At 35.7% G+C, this 18796-nt stretch overlaps 1 protein-coding gene across 1 annotated transcript in view; it reads right to left on the bottom strand.

Moving 5' to 3' along the window:
• ALB (albumin) overlaps positions 1 to 18276 on the bottom strand; it is a 19530-nt gene extending 1254 nt beyond the window's left edge. Inside the window, exons 1-12 of the mRNA XM_006898446.1 lie at positions 18198 to 18276; positions 17409 to 17466; positions 16417 to 16549; positions 13811 to 14022; positions 12241 to 12373; positions 10642 to 10739; positions 8799 to 8928; positions 7064 to 7278; positions 6186 to 6318; positions 4667 to 4764; positions 2393 to 2531; positions 1081 to 1304 (exon numbers count right to left, since the gene is read on the bottom strand). Of these exons, the coding sequence (XP_006898508.1) occupies positions 1081 to 1304; positions 2393 to 2531; positions 4667 to 4764; positions 6186 to 6318; positions 7064 to 7278; positions 8799 to 8928; positions 10642 to 10739; positions 12241 to 12373; positions 13811 to 14022; positions 16417 to 16549; positions 17409 to 17466; positions 18198 to 18276 (1652 nt within the window). The remainder of the gene's footprint in view (positions 1 to 1080; positions 1305 to 2392; positions 2532 to 4666; positions 4765 to 6185; positions 6319 to 7063; positions 7279 to 8798; positions 8929 to 10641; positions 10740 to 12240; positions 12374 to 13810; positions 14023 to 16416; positions 16550 to 17408; positions 17467 to 18197) is intronic.
• Positions 18277 to 18796: the final 520 nt, after the last annotated feature.

Here is an 18796-nt window from a genome sequence, read left to right as displayed (position 1 = left end):
TTGTGCGGGGAGAAGGGTGCAACAATGAATGATTGGAATTCCAAAATCTCTGTAGATGTTCATTGAAATGAAAAATAAACAAACTAAATTAATAAAATAAAAAAGAAAAGATTTTAAGAGCCAGGTGACTCTGACTTAGTGGCCCAACTGTACCTTTTTACCTGCCAACATTCCCCTCTGTACAGTGAGAATAAGAAAGTATTTCTTCATAGGATTGTTGGTTGGATTAAATGAGATTATTGAAGAAAATTGCTCAATATTATGTGTCAAATACATAACAAGATTAAAGGCTTACTTTCATATAAAGATCTTTATAGGATTACACATTTGCAATTACGCATGATTCAGATTCTGTAAGATACATTCTATTGAATTTCATGGTTTTATAAGAGCAAAAAATGATCCTTTAAAAATGTAATTATTTTGTGTCTCATTCAAAGCTGTTCAGCTAAGAACTTTTACATTTGCATTTGAAATTTGACGTAGTTGAGATGTAACATTGAGAAGATTATATGAAATAATAAGTCTATCAAAGTTGGTGAACTACCAGTACCATTGGCTTGAGACCATAAATACCTTAACCACAAAATATGCCCTTAAATCTTTTTAAAATAAACAATAGTTTAGCTTAACTAGGAAAAAATGTCTGCCTCTCTAGCATTATGTTCTTGATAGCTAGCTGTATGAGATTAAATTGACAGCAGTCATTTGAAGGGCTAGGTATGAACCTTAGGCCACAGTGAGTTTATGTTAGTGGAAGTGGAACAATTCAGAGAAGGAGAACGAGAACGATTATACAATTCAGAAAAATGTAAAATAAATGTCATGGCAATGAGTATGTGGAGAGTAAGGAATTTGCAGTTATCTGCCAGTGCTTAGTCTCAACAATCACAACTTTTAAAAAGAAATTATTTTAAAAACTTATGAGAGCTGGTGGAGTTCTATGCTTGACATCTACAAAAACATGAACACCAGAGACAGTTGAGTATGATGGACTTTGTAAGGTTACTGTTAAACTTGTAGCCATGATCAGAGTACTCTCAGAACTACAGAAGCATGCAATAATGAAAGAATCCTCACGTTTGTTTCTTGATTTGTTTCTGGTCCTCTGGAAGAGTGCACAAATCAGCATGGAAAGTGAATGTTTCTGCACTGAAGTCTTTGGGGACATATGTTTCATCAACTTCTAGAGCAGAGAAGCATGGCCGCCTGTTCACCAAGGACTCTGTGCAGCATTTGGTGACCCTTTCACTCACTGGTGTCTTTTCATGGAGCACGCAGAGCCGGTTCAGAACCAGAGAGAGCTATGAGACAGCAAGAAAACAAGAGTTCAAAAGAAGCACACTGGAAATATTTTCATACATGGCTACCATCCATTAAGCCAAAAGAAATGTTATCTTTTAACCCACTCAAAATCCATTGCCTTCCATATGGAATAGACTCATAGCTAGGAGTCACTGATGGATTTGAACAACCACAGAGATACGGCCATTGGGTCAATAACACACATTGCTCCAGTGATAATTTGGTGCCACCCTAGGTGCACATAATTGAAATAAATTTGATGCTTCATGGAGAAAGATGTTCCTATGCTGTTTACTGCCTCTGAAAACCCACTGGAGGGTTAGCTATGGGTAGATTCATCTCGTTGGCACACAGCAACAATAATAACAAGGTCACCACAGCCCCCTATGTTTTAACTGTGGTTGGTTTTGTTATTTGCCTTAGTCAGAACCAACTGATAGTTAACCCTTCAGTGGGTTTCCAGAGCCTATGAGTTGCATGCGAGGAGATTGCCCAGCCTCCTATCGAGCAGCTGTTGAATTTGGACATGACTTAGGGGTTGCAATACAGCATTTTACCACTAGGCCACCAGAGCTCCCAAGCACTAGAATGTAAAATTAATCTGAAACAGTGGTTTAAACATCTTCAGGATTGTAAACTAAAGACTATGAAACATGATTTTATTATGTTCATATGTCAACAATAATACACTTGATAAAATAGTTGATGAAGAAATCATTTGAAGTGATGTCCTGAAATGTGGATGGAGTGGGGAGAATATAGTCTTATACTGATGCCTTAAAGAAGAGATCCCAAAGAAAGTGCAAATAGAGAAAAATGCCAGGATGTGATTATTGCTAAGAATTGTAAATTATAAAGTCTTTTTCAAAAACAATGTATCTTTGGAATCTTATCTAAATCATCACTTGGGTAATCAGGATAACATAGACTGTGAAGTAAAACCCTGCTGCTGTCACTACAACCATTTACACACACACACACACACACACACACATTTTAGTACACATCTCTTTTGAAGTTAGCTCTGACAGTATCAAAAAAGCAAAATTTCATCACTATTATATTGATTAAACTTTTAAAGACTCACATAATCTTCAGCACAGGACATTTTGTGGGCATCATCCTTTTTGCAGCATTTGGTTCCCACTTTTCCTAGATTTCTTGCAACCTCCACAAGAGTTGGAGTTGATACTTGTGGGACTTTCCTGGTGTAACGAACTAAGAGCCTGTAATAAAAAGTCACTGGTTTTCAGCCAGGCCAAACAATGACCACACCAAAAAAAAAAATCTGTTTTTAATAGCATGGGAGACCAAACAGACTACACTTATCCAAAATCAACTAAGAATATTTTGGTTTCCAATGATAAACTTTTCTTCCAACCCTGTGTGATTGAATGGCATTTGTAGGGATATCTAGCTCCAAATTCTGTGTTGTATAACCTTTGAAAAAGTATTTACTTTATCATAAGTCAGTGGCATTCATAGATTTCCTTTCATAAATAATTATCCAAGACAGAAAGTGATGCTACCAAGCCAAAGGTGGGTGATTTTTATCTGTGGCCATCAGGCCTGGTTTTAATTATTTCTGGTCAAACATTCTTCTAAGTAGCATGTTGATGCTGAACACTGTGACACTGATGTGTTAAATGCGTTAACGGTTATCCATGGTGAACAGTGTTTGGTAGAGTTACCCGATTAAAACAAGCATGAAAGCAGGAAGCATCCACTTCCAAAATAGCTTGCCTCCTCCAGAAACCCTATGAACTTGGAGAAACGATGAAAGCTCTACAAGTTTTCAGTTCTTTCGTTCATAGGGTCACTATAAGTCATCTACAACTCGACAGCACTTAACAACAATAGATATTAACGTTCTGTTAAACAGCTCATAGCTGACCCACCAATGGGTTTTCAGAAGCTGTGAATTATACAGGAGGAGATTGCCCATCTTTCTTCTGAGGAAATGTTGGAGTTTTATAAACTACTGCCTTTGAGTTGGCAGAGAAACTCCCTCCCTACTACGTCACCAGAGATCCCTTTCAAACCTGAATTACGTGAATGAATCTTCTTGTCTGTGAAATGGGAGAAAATATACCAGACTCAAAAAGGATTACATTAAAAAGAAATGTGCTCTTGAACATGCTTAAAAGATAGTGTGCAAAAGAGATGGGCATAGAGACTGCAACACCGAATCTAAGCTCAGGTGGAGATTGTGAGGAGGGCTCAGAGTTTCATTCTGTTGTAAGTAACCAGGGTGGGTATCAGCCAGAGCTAGCTCAACAGCACCTAACCTGTATGCTAGTAGCCTACAAAGACATCTCACAAGTAGTAGTTATTTATAAAGTATCTCCAGCACCAATGAAATATAATATGGTAATGTAGTACAGAAATCTATGAAGGCAGACCCTATTATTTCTTTTTTCACGGCTGTACTGGCTAGCACCCAGAATGCTACAGTGTATATACTATACTACACAATGTCCATTCTTGCATTTAACACCATAAATGAGACATTATTAGATTGAGACATCAGGCCATTCTGCCTCTGACAGTGCTTTAAAGAGGAGTTCCACATGAAAATAAATTTGTTATTGTCAAGGTTAAGTGTATCTTCCAAATCATCTGATCTTTTTCTCAGTTATATCAATATGAATCTGATAGTCATCTATTTAAATTCATAGTTAAGTATTAATAAGAATGAATAAATTTTCACATATTTAAATTCACTTTGCCACCTTTGTTTCACTAATCCAAACCACTGTTATTCAACTCCTAGAACTTTCTTCCTGTAAGATTCACGTATTGGTCTGTAAACTATATGTTGCCTTTATTATAATTCAAATCTCTCCATTCCACCGACTATGTCATCTTGACTTCTCCATTCTTGATAGACTATAATTAGGAATCTATATGCTGCATTTAAGGTAAGATTGCTATGATTAAGTATTGTATATTTTTTAAATTACCAAACTCATTGTCCTTAAGTCAATTCTGATGCAAGGCAACCCTTTGTGTTGGGCAGGGAGAAAAGTGTAGCAATGAATGAATGGAAATCCAAAATCTCTGTAAATGTTTATTAAAATTAATAAAAATGGGGGGGAAGGAAAACTTCTACATGGGATTTTTTGGCGGTAATCTTTGTGGAGGCAAACTACAAGGCCTTCATGCTGCCGTGGTTAAGAGGCAGATTTGAACCAACAGCCATCAGTTTAGTAAACAAATGTAAATTATTTGTGCAACCCAGGGACCTATGGCTCCACAGGCTAATTACAAGGTGATAAAAAAGGATTAAATGGTAATTAATTTTAAAATCATTTAATAATTATGAACTGATAAGAAATTAACAAAATATAAAATTACTTACATATTCTGAAAGCCATACTCTCCATGTTGTTCAAAAAGTGCACAGTTTTCAGCAACTAATTTCTGAGGCTCGTCAACAAGGGGTTTAAGTTCTTCAAGCTTAAAGATTGAAAAAATAATTGTGTTTACATCTGAGGACAGGCTACAGGTCTCTTTCCATTAATTTAAACACGATGAGATCCTCTCTCTTTTCTACCCAAAGCCACCTTAAATAGAACTCTGATGCCAAAGTTGTCATGGTACATTTGATATTTTCATCTTAATTGCTGAGACTGTAGAGGTTAAGTGCATATGAATACTACTCAAGTTCTGGAATTCACCTATTGAGCCAGACTGCCTGAGCCATTTTCTAGTTGTGAAATGTACCATCTCAGGTTGGGAAATCTCCTCCCACATAATTAACTGCCTCTGAAAATCTGCTGAAGAGTCGTCTATAAATAGGTTTCAACTGGGCAACCACCACCACCACAACAAGCTTCAGAATCCTCCCATACCAAAAAAGGCATAGCGATAGTAGTAACCTCACATAATTCTACCATGAACTAACTCAGCCAATAAAATAAAACAGGGCCTGGTACGTAAGAAAAGAGCCCTGGTGGTGGAATGTTTAAGCACTTACATGCAAATTGAAAGACACCATTCCAATCCACTACTCACTCTGCTGAAGAAAGATGTGGCAACTCTTACCTTAAAGATTATAACCTTGGAAAGCTTGTGTGGGCAGTTCAACTCTTTCCTATAAGTTCACTAGGAGTTGACACCAATTAACATCAATGGGTTTGTTGTTGTTTTTACTATTGTGTTGGTTTGGCAGCAGATATAAGCTCAGTAACTGATGGCTTTTAGCCTAAGTACCGCTATTATTAGACCATCTCTGCAGTTAGACCCTAAGGACTCTGCGAGGAGAGATTTGACCTTGGATCTCAGTGCTAGAATGCAACTATTCTTCATGAAGGCTAGAAATCCTTTATTCTGATTTAGAATAGTTTGGGAAGCATTGATGTGAGGACCTAAAAATCCTTCAGACTTGGTTTACTCTCCTCATATAATTTCTGAGAAAAACATAGCCAAACCATCTTAAAAAGATTTGAAATCTTTCTAAAGGAATATATTCTCCAATTTCCCTTATGATTCATACTAACATCAGAACTTGATCACTTTCAGAACCAGAGACATTTTCTTTGCATGTGAGTTAAATTTATTTTAATTAGGCCTTAAATTTATTTTGTGTTTTTGCAAGGACAAAAAGAACTAAAGCTAGTATTTTATGTTTTTGGAGATTCTTGTTTTTAAAACTTTCTTTTCTAGGCTAACCATTCTAGATGTTATTAACAATTTTCTTTCAGGTCTTTATTTTCTGTAATACGTAGGAGTAGAAAATTGGAAAACCATCTCAATGGCTAAGAATATATATATAATAGTCCCTATTATCAATTAAACACTTTCCATTCTTGAATTCTTTTTCTTATTATTGGAATGATCAGTTCAGGAGTCCTATGTTTTCCCTGAAGGACACCTACCACTTTGCCATAGCATGCAGGAGGATCAGCAGACGCACAGCACTTCTCTAGTGTGGCTTCATACGCCTTGGCAATTCTCAACAACAAAAAGGTAGAGTACTCGGGATGCCTCCTTGAATATTCATATAAAAACCTAATTTGGGTGAAAATAAAATAGTTGGATAAATAAGCAAGATAAGTCATGGAACTAACTTTGATGACAACTCATTTTCCAATTCATTGTCAGCTCTCCGAGTTGTTGTTCATAGGGTCAGAATGAGTCATATTCGACTTGACTGCACTTAACAGCAATGTTATCTACCAAAGGTCTAAATTTGACTAAACCTTATGCAGCAATGGTCGTGCTTATGAGGCTGAGAATCCACAAGCAGAGTTGGCTGGGTTCATCACATGCCTCTGTCTGGTACTTTGCTGCGTAAATGGATTAAACTATTGGAGTCTTATTTTTTCTTCTGTAAAATATGGATAATAATTCCTATTATTATATAATATGACGTATGTGTTATCCTTAAGGAATAAGGAACACTTAAGAAGTATAAAATGTGGGAAATTTTTTTACCTTGAAAATTCTTTTTTCAATATATTAGACCTGCTTAGTTTAGCCAGTAGGATTAATCTAATGTGTTGCTCCTGATATATGGCCCCAAAATGTGGAAACTAGGTTGGTTTCATTTTTGTTGTGAACACACATTATTTTAGAGTAAGTTTTAAGCTATGATAAATGTTTAAAAATAATTTTGAAGTCTGGGTCTGGATAAAGATGAAGAATCATCAAGAAGAACATGAAAATTGAAGCAACCCTCAAGGAAAACTTGGTAGGTCTTCCTAAAATGTGAGGCCACACAAAAAGTAGGAAAGGCGATTCCTTATCCACTTACGTGCCCAGGAAGACATCTTTTGCCTCAGCATAGTTCTTGCACACCTCCTTGTCCTCAACAAAATCGTGCTCAATCGGGGTCAGGTCAGTAGGCAAATCGTCATGATCGACCTCCGCAATGCAGTGGGATTTTTCAAGCACAGACTTATCACAGCAATCCTTCACTTTAGTAGAGATTGAGTCTTGATTGTCACAAATATACTTGGCCAGATCTGCCTATAAGTAAATTGATGAAAACTGTTAAATACAAGTTGACGTTGCCAAATATTCTCTTCAGACCCTAGTGGCACAGTGGTTAAAACTCCCAGCTGCTTTGAATTCAACAGCTGCTCTGCAGGAGAAAGATACCATAAGCTTCTGTATCTACTTACATACATAAAGAGCTCTAGAGCCCTAGTGATAAGGAGTGGTGCTGCCCAATCTAATGAAACGCAGTTCAAATCCACCAGCTACTCTGTGGGGAAAAAGATGGGCAATCTCTTCCTGTTTGATTTACAACCTCTAAAAACCCACTGGAGGCTCAGCTACAAACCTGTCATGACTCGACAGCACTTAACAAGAAGGACACACATACATGCATATAAATGTATCTCACTTCTAAAGATCTTAACAACGACAACAATAACAACCTCACACATAAACACATCTCATTTGTAAAGATCTCTTTAGATACCCATCTTTCTCCAATCCCATTTATAAGTCCTATAGCCGTCCCTTTCAATTTAATACTTTTTCATCTCAGCTGAAATTTGACCTAAAGGGAACAGAGATCAGTAAAAGAGTTGGTCAGGTCATTTACTGAATAGGATAAAATACCAGTTGCCAATGACAAGTGTCTCATGACAATTCCCTGAGAGTAGAACTATAGAGGATAGGGAACTTAATGATGGCTTAATGCTAAGGAGCCGCACTGCCAATCTAAATGCATGTGGTTTGAATCTACCAGCTACTCCAAATGGGAGGAAGATGGACATTTTTCTCCCGTGTGGGTTACAGCCTCTGAAAACCCACTGGAGGGTCAGCTATGAGTCATTCTGACTCAGTAGTACGTAACAACATGCTCTGTAAGGTTTTTAGTGATTGATTGGTTTTTCAGAAGTAGATCACCTGCCCTTTCTCCCAAGGTCTCTTTGGGCAGACTCAGATCTCCAACCATTTGGTCAGCAGCTAAGTCTATTTTAACTGTCTTCATCACCAGTGGCTCAATGGGAGAAAGATGAGAGATCCCCTCCCAAACAATTCACAGTATTGGAAAATCACCTGCTAGGTCAGCTAGGAGTTGTTTTATTCCTACTGAAAACCAACTAGTGGAGTGAGAGGGACTAAAGAAGATAACTAGATTTAAAAAAATTTAAAAATAAGCCCTGGGTACAGTGGTTAAATATTTGTCTGCTAACTAAAAAATCAGTGATTCCAATCCACCAACTGCTCTGGAGGGAGCAGAAGATATGGCAGTTGGCTTCGATAAAGATTTACAGCCTTGTAAAGTTCTATGTCTGTATGAGACAATACTACTCTTTCCTATAAAGTTACTAAGAGGTAGAATAGATTCAATAGAACATAATAGGTTTTAAAAAATTAATGTCCCAATTCAAGGAAAGCTTATAGATGGCTAAAGCAGAGGGGCTTGCAGAACACAGTCTCAATCCATAGCCAGTTGCCCCCTTGATCCTAAATGGATTCCCTCTACCAGTGTAAGTATTAAACTATCAAAGAGTTTACTGATAATTCTTTACCCTGTCATCTGCACATTCAAGCAGGTCACCATGGCAGCATTCCACGTGGATTTTGGTCAGATCTGTCACTAACTTAGAAACTTCTGCGAACTCAGCTTTGGGAAATTTCTGGCTCATACGAGCTACAGCCCTAAAAACAAAATCCCCCCATAAAAAAAAAATTAGCATTCAATGTTTTATGTGAAAAACATAAAGAAAAAATACAAATAATGGAGAAATGGAAGGCAAGTAACTTGTAATTAAAATTCCTTACATCTTATACTAATGCTAGTTCTTTACCAAATTACCGTGTCTCCTGAAGGCAGAATTATTCAATGGCAAAGAGTGTCCAGTAGCTGGGAGTTTTCAGTTTATTATTAGACTAAGTTGTGAGTTGCAAGTCGCTTTGGTTTGCAAAGCAGGATTGTTTCATAAGGTATTCAAGAAAAATACATAGAAATAGAAATGAAAAATTCCCAAAGAGTCAACACATTGTCAGGTATCTGGTTTGCAGTCCAGATCTAATTTGTATATCTGACATGCTCATGTATTAACAGTGTGACCAAGTTACCTGACTCCTCTAAGAATCAGTCTCTGGAGTCACAACAAGATTGCTGTGAGAATCAGATCATTCATAGCAGCGTTCTGCAAGCTGGGAAGTACTATACTAACAAAACCAAAGATTCTCTTAAGTCAACTAAGATCTTCTAAGGGTCCCTAAGGAGAAAATTATCACCAATTGCACAGATTTGGAGAATAATAAAAAGGGCTTTAAATTAAATAATGTAAAGTAATAAAAGAAGAAAAAGATATAGTGTTTTGCAAAACAAAACACAGAAAAAAAACGATTTGTCAGAGTCTCTAAGCTCTATAACAAAAGTTTAATTGTTGTTGATGTTATATGCCATAGAATCGCTTGTGACTCATAGCGACCCTATGTACAACAACCCTAAAATCTGCTCTGTCCTGTGCCAATCTCATTGTCTCCGATACACCCATCCCGATTATGCCAGTCACTGAATTAATCCACCTCATAGAGGGCCTTGCCCTCCTGCACTGTCCCTCCACCCTCCCAAGCATGATTTCCTTCTCCAAGGACCGGTCTCTCCTTACAACATGTCCAAAGTATTTTCAAACAATTTTTAAAAGGGTGGCCTAATTCAGATAAAAGTGACTTCCAAATCAATCACAGTCAGTTTAACTGTACGTTTTCTGATTTATTTGTTAATTTGGTCAAGTTTATTGGTGAGCATGATAAGTGTAATAGACAAAGAGTGTTCAATTGGCTGTCTAATACATTAGGAGTGTTAATATTTTCTTGATGTTCAAAGATTGATATTCAAAGATCTACCAGAATTAGATGAATAATAGTAAGACAGAGAACACATCAAAATTAAGTTATTAAGAGCAAAATAAAGTTAATAAGAAGTAACCTTGACTTAGTCAATTATCAAGACCCCAAAAAGAACAGAGAGATTGCTGGGGGGAAGGGGTTTTTTATAATAAAAACCCAAAACAAAACAAAATCACCAGACTATACCATGATAAAATTAATGGATCATTAGAATAAGGTCCTCAGCTCTTCATTTTATTTCTAAAACAAGAACTCAAAACAATGCTTTATTTGTAAAGAAAAACATGCACAATGTCCTCTAAATTCTTTGATTACTTAGAAAAAATACAACAAATAAAAATTAGAAGAAATTGGTATTCATATTTAGACTTCTATCTGTACTGAATTTCTACCTATTAGACAACCAAAAGTATATATCAGAGACCACTGTGAAAGTTTTAAAAATTAATAATTTTGTCAATGTCATTCTTTTCATCATTCTTAAAGATGCAAACTAAGTTGAAAGCTTACCATGCTTTGAAAGCTCTCTCTCCAAACTTCTGGATATTGGCACACTTTAGCCTCTGTTGGGCAGATGATTTCATCCCCTTTTCTTTCATAGCATCAAGCTGAAAAAATAAATTATTTTGTAAAAATTAGACAAGTAAAATTTTATGAAACATCTCTCCACAAACTGTGATGAAATGATGCCAAATTTTAAAGAATTAATTTCTACCTAAATACCCAAGGACTCACTCTTTGTAGCTATTTATTCTACAATGTAGCAAGAAAAGAAACTCAATCTTGACCATACTGGAAGCTTCTAGGAATTTGAGGAGTGGCATGAAGCCATTGCCAAAGAAAGGGAAAAGAAAACTGTGAGAACAGGGTAAGCTAAGTAAATAAGCTGACTTCCTATTTTTTTCTGATTTTCATTCTTTCCTCATTAAATTACTAACATCAAGGAAATCCTGAGGATAAAAGACAAGATTTGTGATAAATATCCACAAGAAAGCTAAAAAATGACTAGGAATGATAGGAGTATTGATGCCTTTGATCTGTGGTGCTGGAGAAGAGTGTTGAATAGACCATGGACTGTTAGGAGAACAAACAGGTTCATCCTGGAGAGGGTAAAGCCAAACTGCTCCTTGGAGGCAAGGATTCTGAAGCTCCAGCTGATATACTTTGGGCATGTTAAAAGGAGGGATCAGTCCTTGGAAACAGACCTCATGCTTGGTAGGATGGAGGGACAGCATAAAAGAGAAGACCCTCAATGAGATGACTGTGGTAATGGGGGTAGATGTGTCAGAGACAATGAAATCAGCTTAGGATAGACTAAGGTTAAGAGCTTTTGTACATAGGGTTGCTAGGAGTCATAAGCGACTTGACAGCACATAATAACATTTGTAGAATGAGAAAACGAACCCAGACTTCTAGCTGCAGTCCATTTCTCCACTATAATTTCCATCTCCAAGAAAAATCCTAGTGAAAAGATAAAAACTTGTATTCCTGCCTATGCAATTTGACATAAATTTATGGTGGACTTTAATTACAGAGATAAGCACCAGGAAAAGCAATACGCTATTTATATGCATACATACTCATTCTTTCTACATAGCAACCTAGCAAATCTTAGAAAAAGGATTAAGACAGTTATAATTGTGATTGATGTGAGGTGCCATTGAGTCAATTACAACTCATAGCAACTCTGTGAACAACAGATCTCAATCAGTCCTTCTCTTGTGCTATAGATGCAATTTAAAGGCAGTTTTTTTGTACTGTCAAGTTGAAACCAACTCATCGCTGACCCTCCAGTGGATTTTCAGAGGCAGTAAGTCACACAGGAAAAGACTGCCTGTCTTTCTTCTGAGGATCAGATGGTGAATTCACTCCATGTACCCTTGGGTTGGCAGTGCAACCCCTTGCCTCTAGGCCATAGAGTTGGTTAACATTCTTCAAAAAGGGTGAAAGGTTCTTTTCTGAGGGAGAAAAGGGGATAAATGGGGGGAAAGCTTCTGACCATTTCCAGAAAGTTTATAACAGAGGTTCAGTATGTCTAAATCTAACTCTAAGATGGCTAAAATCTCAGACTTGGTTATGAACTCATTCGATTTTTCCTTTGGGCAATACCTTTGGGGTCAGGCAGGCATCTTTATCTTCAGCTTGGCAGCACTCTGTGAATGCTGCTTTATACTTCTGGCCAAAGTAAAGGAGTTCTGGGGCATAAAAGTAAGGGTGTCTTCTGGCAACTTCATATAAGTACCTAAAATTTCAGAGAGAAAAGCAGGGAGTAATTTTTTTTTTTAGTAAATAGTATTGCAGAAATCGTTGTCATCAACATTCTCTCCTAGTTCTCCAAACTTCAGACAATTATATTTAATTTCCTTATGAAGAACAATTTGTATCTGACAACTTTGACTTTATCTTTGTCATTCATTCATTCAAAGAAAAGGAATAATTATCCACAACAATGTGGTTAAAATTTTAGTAACAAAAATTACAGTTGATGCAAAAAGCTGAGCACTCAGCCACAGCCTGTAAAGTTAGTGGTTTGAATGCATCCACTTTGTTTTCCTTGGGAAACAAACATGGTGATCAGCATCCAAAAGGTCACGTCCTTGAAAATTCCATGGAGTGAGTCAGAAAGAAATAAATGGTAATTACCAGTGAAAACCTAGAGAGATAGACCTCCATCTTTAGATCTCCCTTCCCAAATTCTACAACCTTTACACACAAGATTTGAAAAACTACTATTTTTTTAATTTAATCTTTAGTCTTTATTCTTGATTGATTGTGTGATGCAAAAGAGAATTGGGAGTGACCATTATTTTATTACTAACTTCTTATCCTATACTAACTAGATGCTTAGTTTACAGAAAGCATGTCTTCATGGGTCTCAATTACCCAATTTACAAAATGAAGAAATATTTCAATTTGATTTATTGAAGTATTTCAACTTATTCCCAAAGTTCAACAATATCAAGAAAAATAATTTTAGACCAATTGTAACACAAATATGTTTTGATATGGCAATACTTATATTTTCTTATGTGTCAGTACACATCCTGTCTCAGGATTTGCTTTGATAAATTAATAGAATATATTAGGTTGAGCATAGAAGCAGTTTGTGAGATTTTGAAGAGCTATGTAAAAATATACAGTTTTTAAAGTTGTGTAATTAAACTGAAGAGGGAAGAATTTAAAGCCGCTCATGAATACTCATGTAATAAAATGTTGTATAATTCTTTAAAAATCTCATCTTGATAAAACAACTTGAGAGTATCTTTGAAAGTTGTCAAGTATGGTATTTAACATATTTTGTGGTTTTACTTCTATCAATACACAGAGGTAATATTTGTATTTCTCCTATTCTCTGTCTTCAATACTTTAAGAAGAATTCTACTCAGGAAAATCAATTTAGTGTTAGTAGAAACAACGTTTAACTCTCAAATCCATTCTCTACACTGAATTAACACACTGATAAAATTACTCAGGGAATGTAGCTTGATACATTCACAAAATGGAATATTACATAGCATTGAAAAATTATTACCTTACAAAACACAAAACTACTATTTTTAAGTTAGCTTAAGCATCCAAACCATTATATTTAACATTCTTGTTATGGTAATGGTCATAATGAGAATTGATTGGTAGGTTCATCATAACACTTCATTTTGAAGAACTTCTGATTACTTACTGTCCAAAAAATTTGTTCTCGTTTTCCTTAAATGCTGCACACATGACCTCAGCAGATGGTCTTGAAATTGGAGGGAGGCCTGGATTATCATCTTTGTGTTTTAGGAAACATTCATTTCTCTCAGGTTCTTGTTTCCCACAACAGTCAGCCAATTCACCATACTTTTCTTTAAGTGAATCAATTGAACATAATTTATCTCCAAAGAGAGTATGCTAAATGAAAGAAACATAAAGCAGTACTTTATATTTTATACTGAAGATACAGTATAAAATTTTGACAAAGCTCATAGAAATAATTCATACCTTCGTCTCCTACTCTCATTCCCTGTTTTGAATAATGTGGGTAATTTTCAAAAGAATCTCCTGTCACACTATTATTGCTTGTCATAGATGAAACTTAATGGGGAAATACTAACACCAGTGAGAAGTTATTTCTATAGTACATTATTTCTATAGTAATGTAACACTGTTATTACATTACTATTTTTACTCATTCATTGTTGCATTCTTTCTTCCCTCCCTCTCCCTTCCCACTCCCTTAGTCCACTTTGCAATGCACCTCTTGTTTCAGATTGTTGTCATACATGTAATACCTGATCATATATTCCCCTCATCTGCTCCAATGTAGTATTCATTATCTATCCTGGAGGACATTATGCTGAGTAAAATATCTCAGTCACAAAAAGACAAGTACCGCATAACACAGCTGCTATAAAATAGAACCGACTTGGGGAGTTGGAGGTGTAGGGAGAATAAGAAAAGAGTGGGTAGACATTATTACTTCTATAGGCTAAAGACTAAGATTATTACATTAAACACTCAAGATAATAAACTTTTAAGTAGCAATAAATTCATGTCAAGAAGAAAGAAATTCAGACAGTGTTCCTACTTATCCGTATACACTATTCCAGCATCAGAGAGCTGAACAATGACTAAGGAGGATAGAAGAATTGATGCCTTTGAGCTGTGGTGCTAGAGAAGAGTAAGTATTGAGGGTACCAGGGACTGCTAGGAAAACAGATTCATCCCAGAAAGGGTCAAGCCGGGTACTTCCTTGGAGGCAAGGATTCTGAGGCTCTGTCTAACATACTTTGGACATGTTGTAAGGAGGGACCAGTCCTTGGAGAGGGACATCATGCTTGGGAGGGTGGATGGAGAGCGCAGGAGGGGAAGACCCTCTGTGAGGTGGATTGATTCAGTGACTGGGGTAATTGGGATGGGTGTATTGGAGATGGTGTGATTGGCACAGGACAGAGTGGAGTTTAGGGCTGTTGTACATAGGGTAGCTATGAGTTGCAAGCGACTTGACGGCACATAACAACAACAACAACATACACTATTCCTGACTTTCAGATTTTTTATATTAATATATTTAAAAAAATAGTCAACAGTACGATTTTGAATCTCTTCACAGGGGTAACAGGTATTTAGAAAATAAAAAGGTAAAAATTTTAACTGTAGTTCACACGGAATGTGCATGTTATATTACAACCCAATACGTCATAACTGAATATATAGAGAGCTTTGCTGTATGTGTATGAATAAATTTTCCACATTCAATTTTTTTTTCATTTAAAAATGAGACAATCTTTTGAAACTGCAGTTTGAAAAACATTTATCTAGTAGAGAGAGAATTACTTAAACTATAGCAACAATAAGGAGCACTGAAAAGGTCATGTATCTCCCTTGGTTCAAATCTACCCGCAGCTCAAAAGGAGAAAGATGACAGGCTCCTCCTGATTAGATTTACAGCCTGATATCTCTGACAGCCTAGTGGCAAGAAGCTGTCCTGCAATCCCAAAGGACAGGCAATTTGAATCTACCAGCTCCTCTGCAGGAGAAGGATGGGCAGTCTCCTGTGCAATTAACTGCCTCTGGAAACCCACTGGAGGGTCAGCTGTGGGTCGGTTCCAACTCAACAGTGCACACCAATAACAAAATTCAAGCCTGAAGAATCATGGTGGCAGAGTGATTTAATGTTGCTAACAAATAGGCAACGGTTTACCAATCATCCCCTTCATCATGGAACAATGTGACAGTTGACATCCATGATGACGTACATCCTTAGGAATTCTCTGAGGGGGTTTCTAGACTTTTTTCAGGGTCACTATGACTCAGAATCAACTTAATAGCAGTGGATTTGGTTTTGAATTACTTAAAATTGAAGAGTAATACAATCTTCACTAACCCCCCAAAAAAGGGATATATGAATGGGTATTCTTGTTATTACAGAATTTCAGAGTGAAGGCTGCATAGTGGAGTGGACTTGGGAATTGCATAACAATGAAAGTGTTTTTCTTTTTCAGGAAGAGTGAATTGGGGGAGGGGACAGAGAGAAAATTGCAACAGTGAATGACTGGAAACCTTAAGTCTCTGTAAACACTCATTTAAAGTAATCCAAAAAAATGTAAAATAAAAACATGTTTATAGGCAAAGTAAAAAAAAATCTATCAGATATAACAATAACTTATCTTCCCATTTTTGCATGTTTCTTAATATACTCAATCTATTTATCCTATGATAAATGAGAAAGCTAAAAAGTTCGTTTTTATTAGGAAAATCTCAGGATTACTAAAAATAGAAACTATTTAGTATCAGTTTACTTACAATTGATTTGCCACAATTTTCACCGTCCTCATTTTGAGCACATCCTTTTGCAAAGTCTGTCACTTCGGTCACTAATTTGACATGATCTTCAAATGGGCACTTCTGGAGATACTGAGCAAAGGCAACAAGAACTCTGAAACAGTAAGGAAAGTACATTTGTAGCATAATAAAATTCCAATATAAAGCAGGTTGCTACGTAAGAAGGCAAATAATCTACCTGTATGTATTCAATACTTCTACCTGTACATGTTTTATACTTCTTTCTCATTTTTCTGCTCAGAGTCTGTATCAGAGATTATCTGAGTATATGTGACTTTTTAGGCAAAGAGGATATGTCTTTCCATCATATTTAAATGTTTTCACACATTAGTACATGCACACACTGAGAGTAAGCAAACTTGTATCCTAAATAGGTCTTATTATCAAGATGAAGCTGACCTTTTTAATTATATGAAATATTAAACAAACTTATATACATTCCTCATTTAGTCAGACTCAATTTTTAAAACAGATAAATTCTTTTAAATTTCTCAATTCATACTCAATTTTTCAAATCTTACAATGCTCCCTCAAAACCCACAGGATGCAGAAAAGATTTAGTAATTGAGTTTCTTCCAGAAGGCTAGATATTAAACCCTTTCCATTCTGAACGTTACAATGAGTTTCAAAGCTGCATTGTTCCAATAGAGTATCAATATTTTTCTTTAAATGTAAATGAATTAAAAGTAAATAAAATCTAAATTATGTTTCTGAGTGAATCTCAGAATACATTTCATCCATGAGCAGAAAAAGATGCATAGAAGCTTCACCAAAGAAGGCCAGATGGCCAATAAAAACATGAAAATGTTCAATTTAAAATGCTCAGTAATTGCCTAGGGCCAATTACAGTTATACTGGATATGGGCCTAGAAGACAGAGATATATAAGATACTCAAAATTATAGTTTCTGTTATTAACAGCATTACATTTGACTTTTCGGCATATTCACTTACAGGCCTTTGAAAACGTCTTCTCCTAAATCATTGTACCGATGTGCAATCTCACTCTTGTCTAGAGAAGAAAAAGGAAACACACATATAATTGGTTTATACAACGAAGAATACAAGTGATCATGATGTGTCTTTTCCTGTTCTTTTCCACTTAAGTTAACTATTTTCTCTGGAAGATTTAGCTCTGATACCTACGAAGAATCTTGGGATAATGATAAGCTACTTCTTCTGAATTTAAACCCAATAATCAGTCAGTAAGCAATGGCATTATTTGCAAAACTATTAATTTTGTATAATTTTATATTCAAGCTTGGATATGTGTTAATGCTTTCATAATGTCTTTTTAAAGCAACAGTATGAAATAAAAGTACATATAAACCCTAGTTCTATTTATAAGATGAGCAACACAGATTTTTATTTTCCAAAGTAGGACAGAATGGGAATTTAGAGTTATACCTTCTATCTCCAATTCTGTGCTCTAAAGTTTTAAGTTTAAAAGCTGAAAGCTTCTGCATGTGTAAAAGAAAAGGACAATTCTTAAACAATTAAATAAGCTTTATCACTTTTTCACCTACAATGTTAGAAATATAAAAGAACTTTCTTTTTTAAAAGACTATCAAAGAAATGTAAAAGAACTTTTCAGATTCATAAATGCAAAAATAGCATCCCAATCTAAAAAGAGACGTTAAAGAAAATTCTAATGCCTTAAAGATACTAAATGGGCTAATAATTTATTTTCTTTTATTAAGAGAATAAAATGAAAGTTGAGTAATAAAAAAATGGAATTCTTACGGACTTCTCGGCGAACCAGACCCCTGGCAGAAGCAGAGCTGAAAAGAAAGAGAAGAGAAATAAAGGTGACCCACTTCATTGTGCCGAAGGCTTGTGGGAGTTGATAGAAGAAAAAAAGATAGAATGAATAGAGAGAAATTAGCACTAATATACCTCTCCAACCAATGATTGTAGATTATTAACTAGACATAACTGGGATTTCATTGGCTCCCAAGGGATTACAAAATTCATATTATGCTTGCCAAAAACTTGTTTGACTAAATCCCTTGCACATGTTTGCCATCTGAAACTGGTTTTTTCCAGAAGACCTTGTCAACTCATTAAAGTGAGTTAAAACATCTTATCAAATTTTAGATAAGAGTGTCAGCTATTTGTACCTATTATTCATTACCATGGTTTTTGTCTTTGATTCCTCATTTGAAAATTTTCGTTTACAACATTTGCAAAAACTTAACCAATCGTTTCACTTGAGACACAGAATTCATGCTAACACAATTCCATAATGTTACCCTTTCTCCATCAGTATGATGACATCTCAATTTTTGTTCATGCAATATAAATCTCAAAATAAGTTTAATGGTATTACTAAATGCAATGCT

This window comes from Elephantulus edwardii, unplaced genomic scaffold (assembly GCF_000299155.1).
Source record: "Elephantulus edwardii isolate Elephantulus edwardi_28Jun2011 unplaced genomic scaffold, EleEdw1.0 scaffold00230, whole genome shotgun sequence".
NCBI classification, from domain to species: domain Eukaryota; kingdom Metazoa; phylum Chordata; class Mammalia; order Macroscelidea; family Macroscelididae; genus Elephantulus; species Elephantulus edwardii.
Note: the sequence above shows the minus strand (reverse complement) of the source record. Positions and strands in the feature narration are given on the sequence as shown.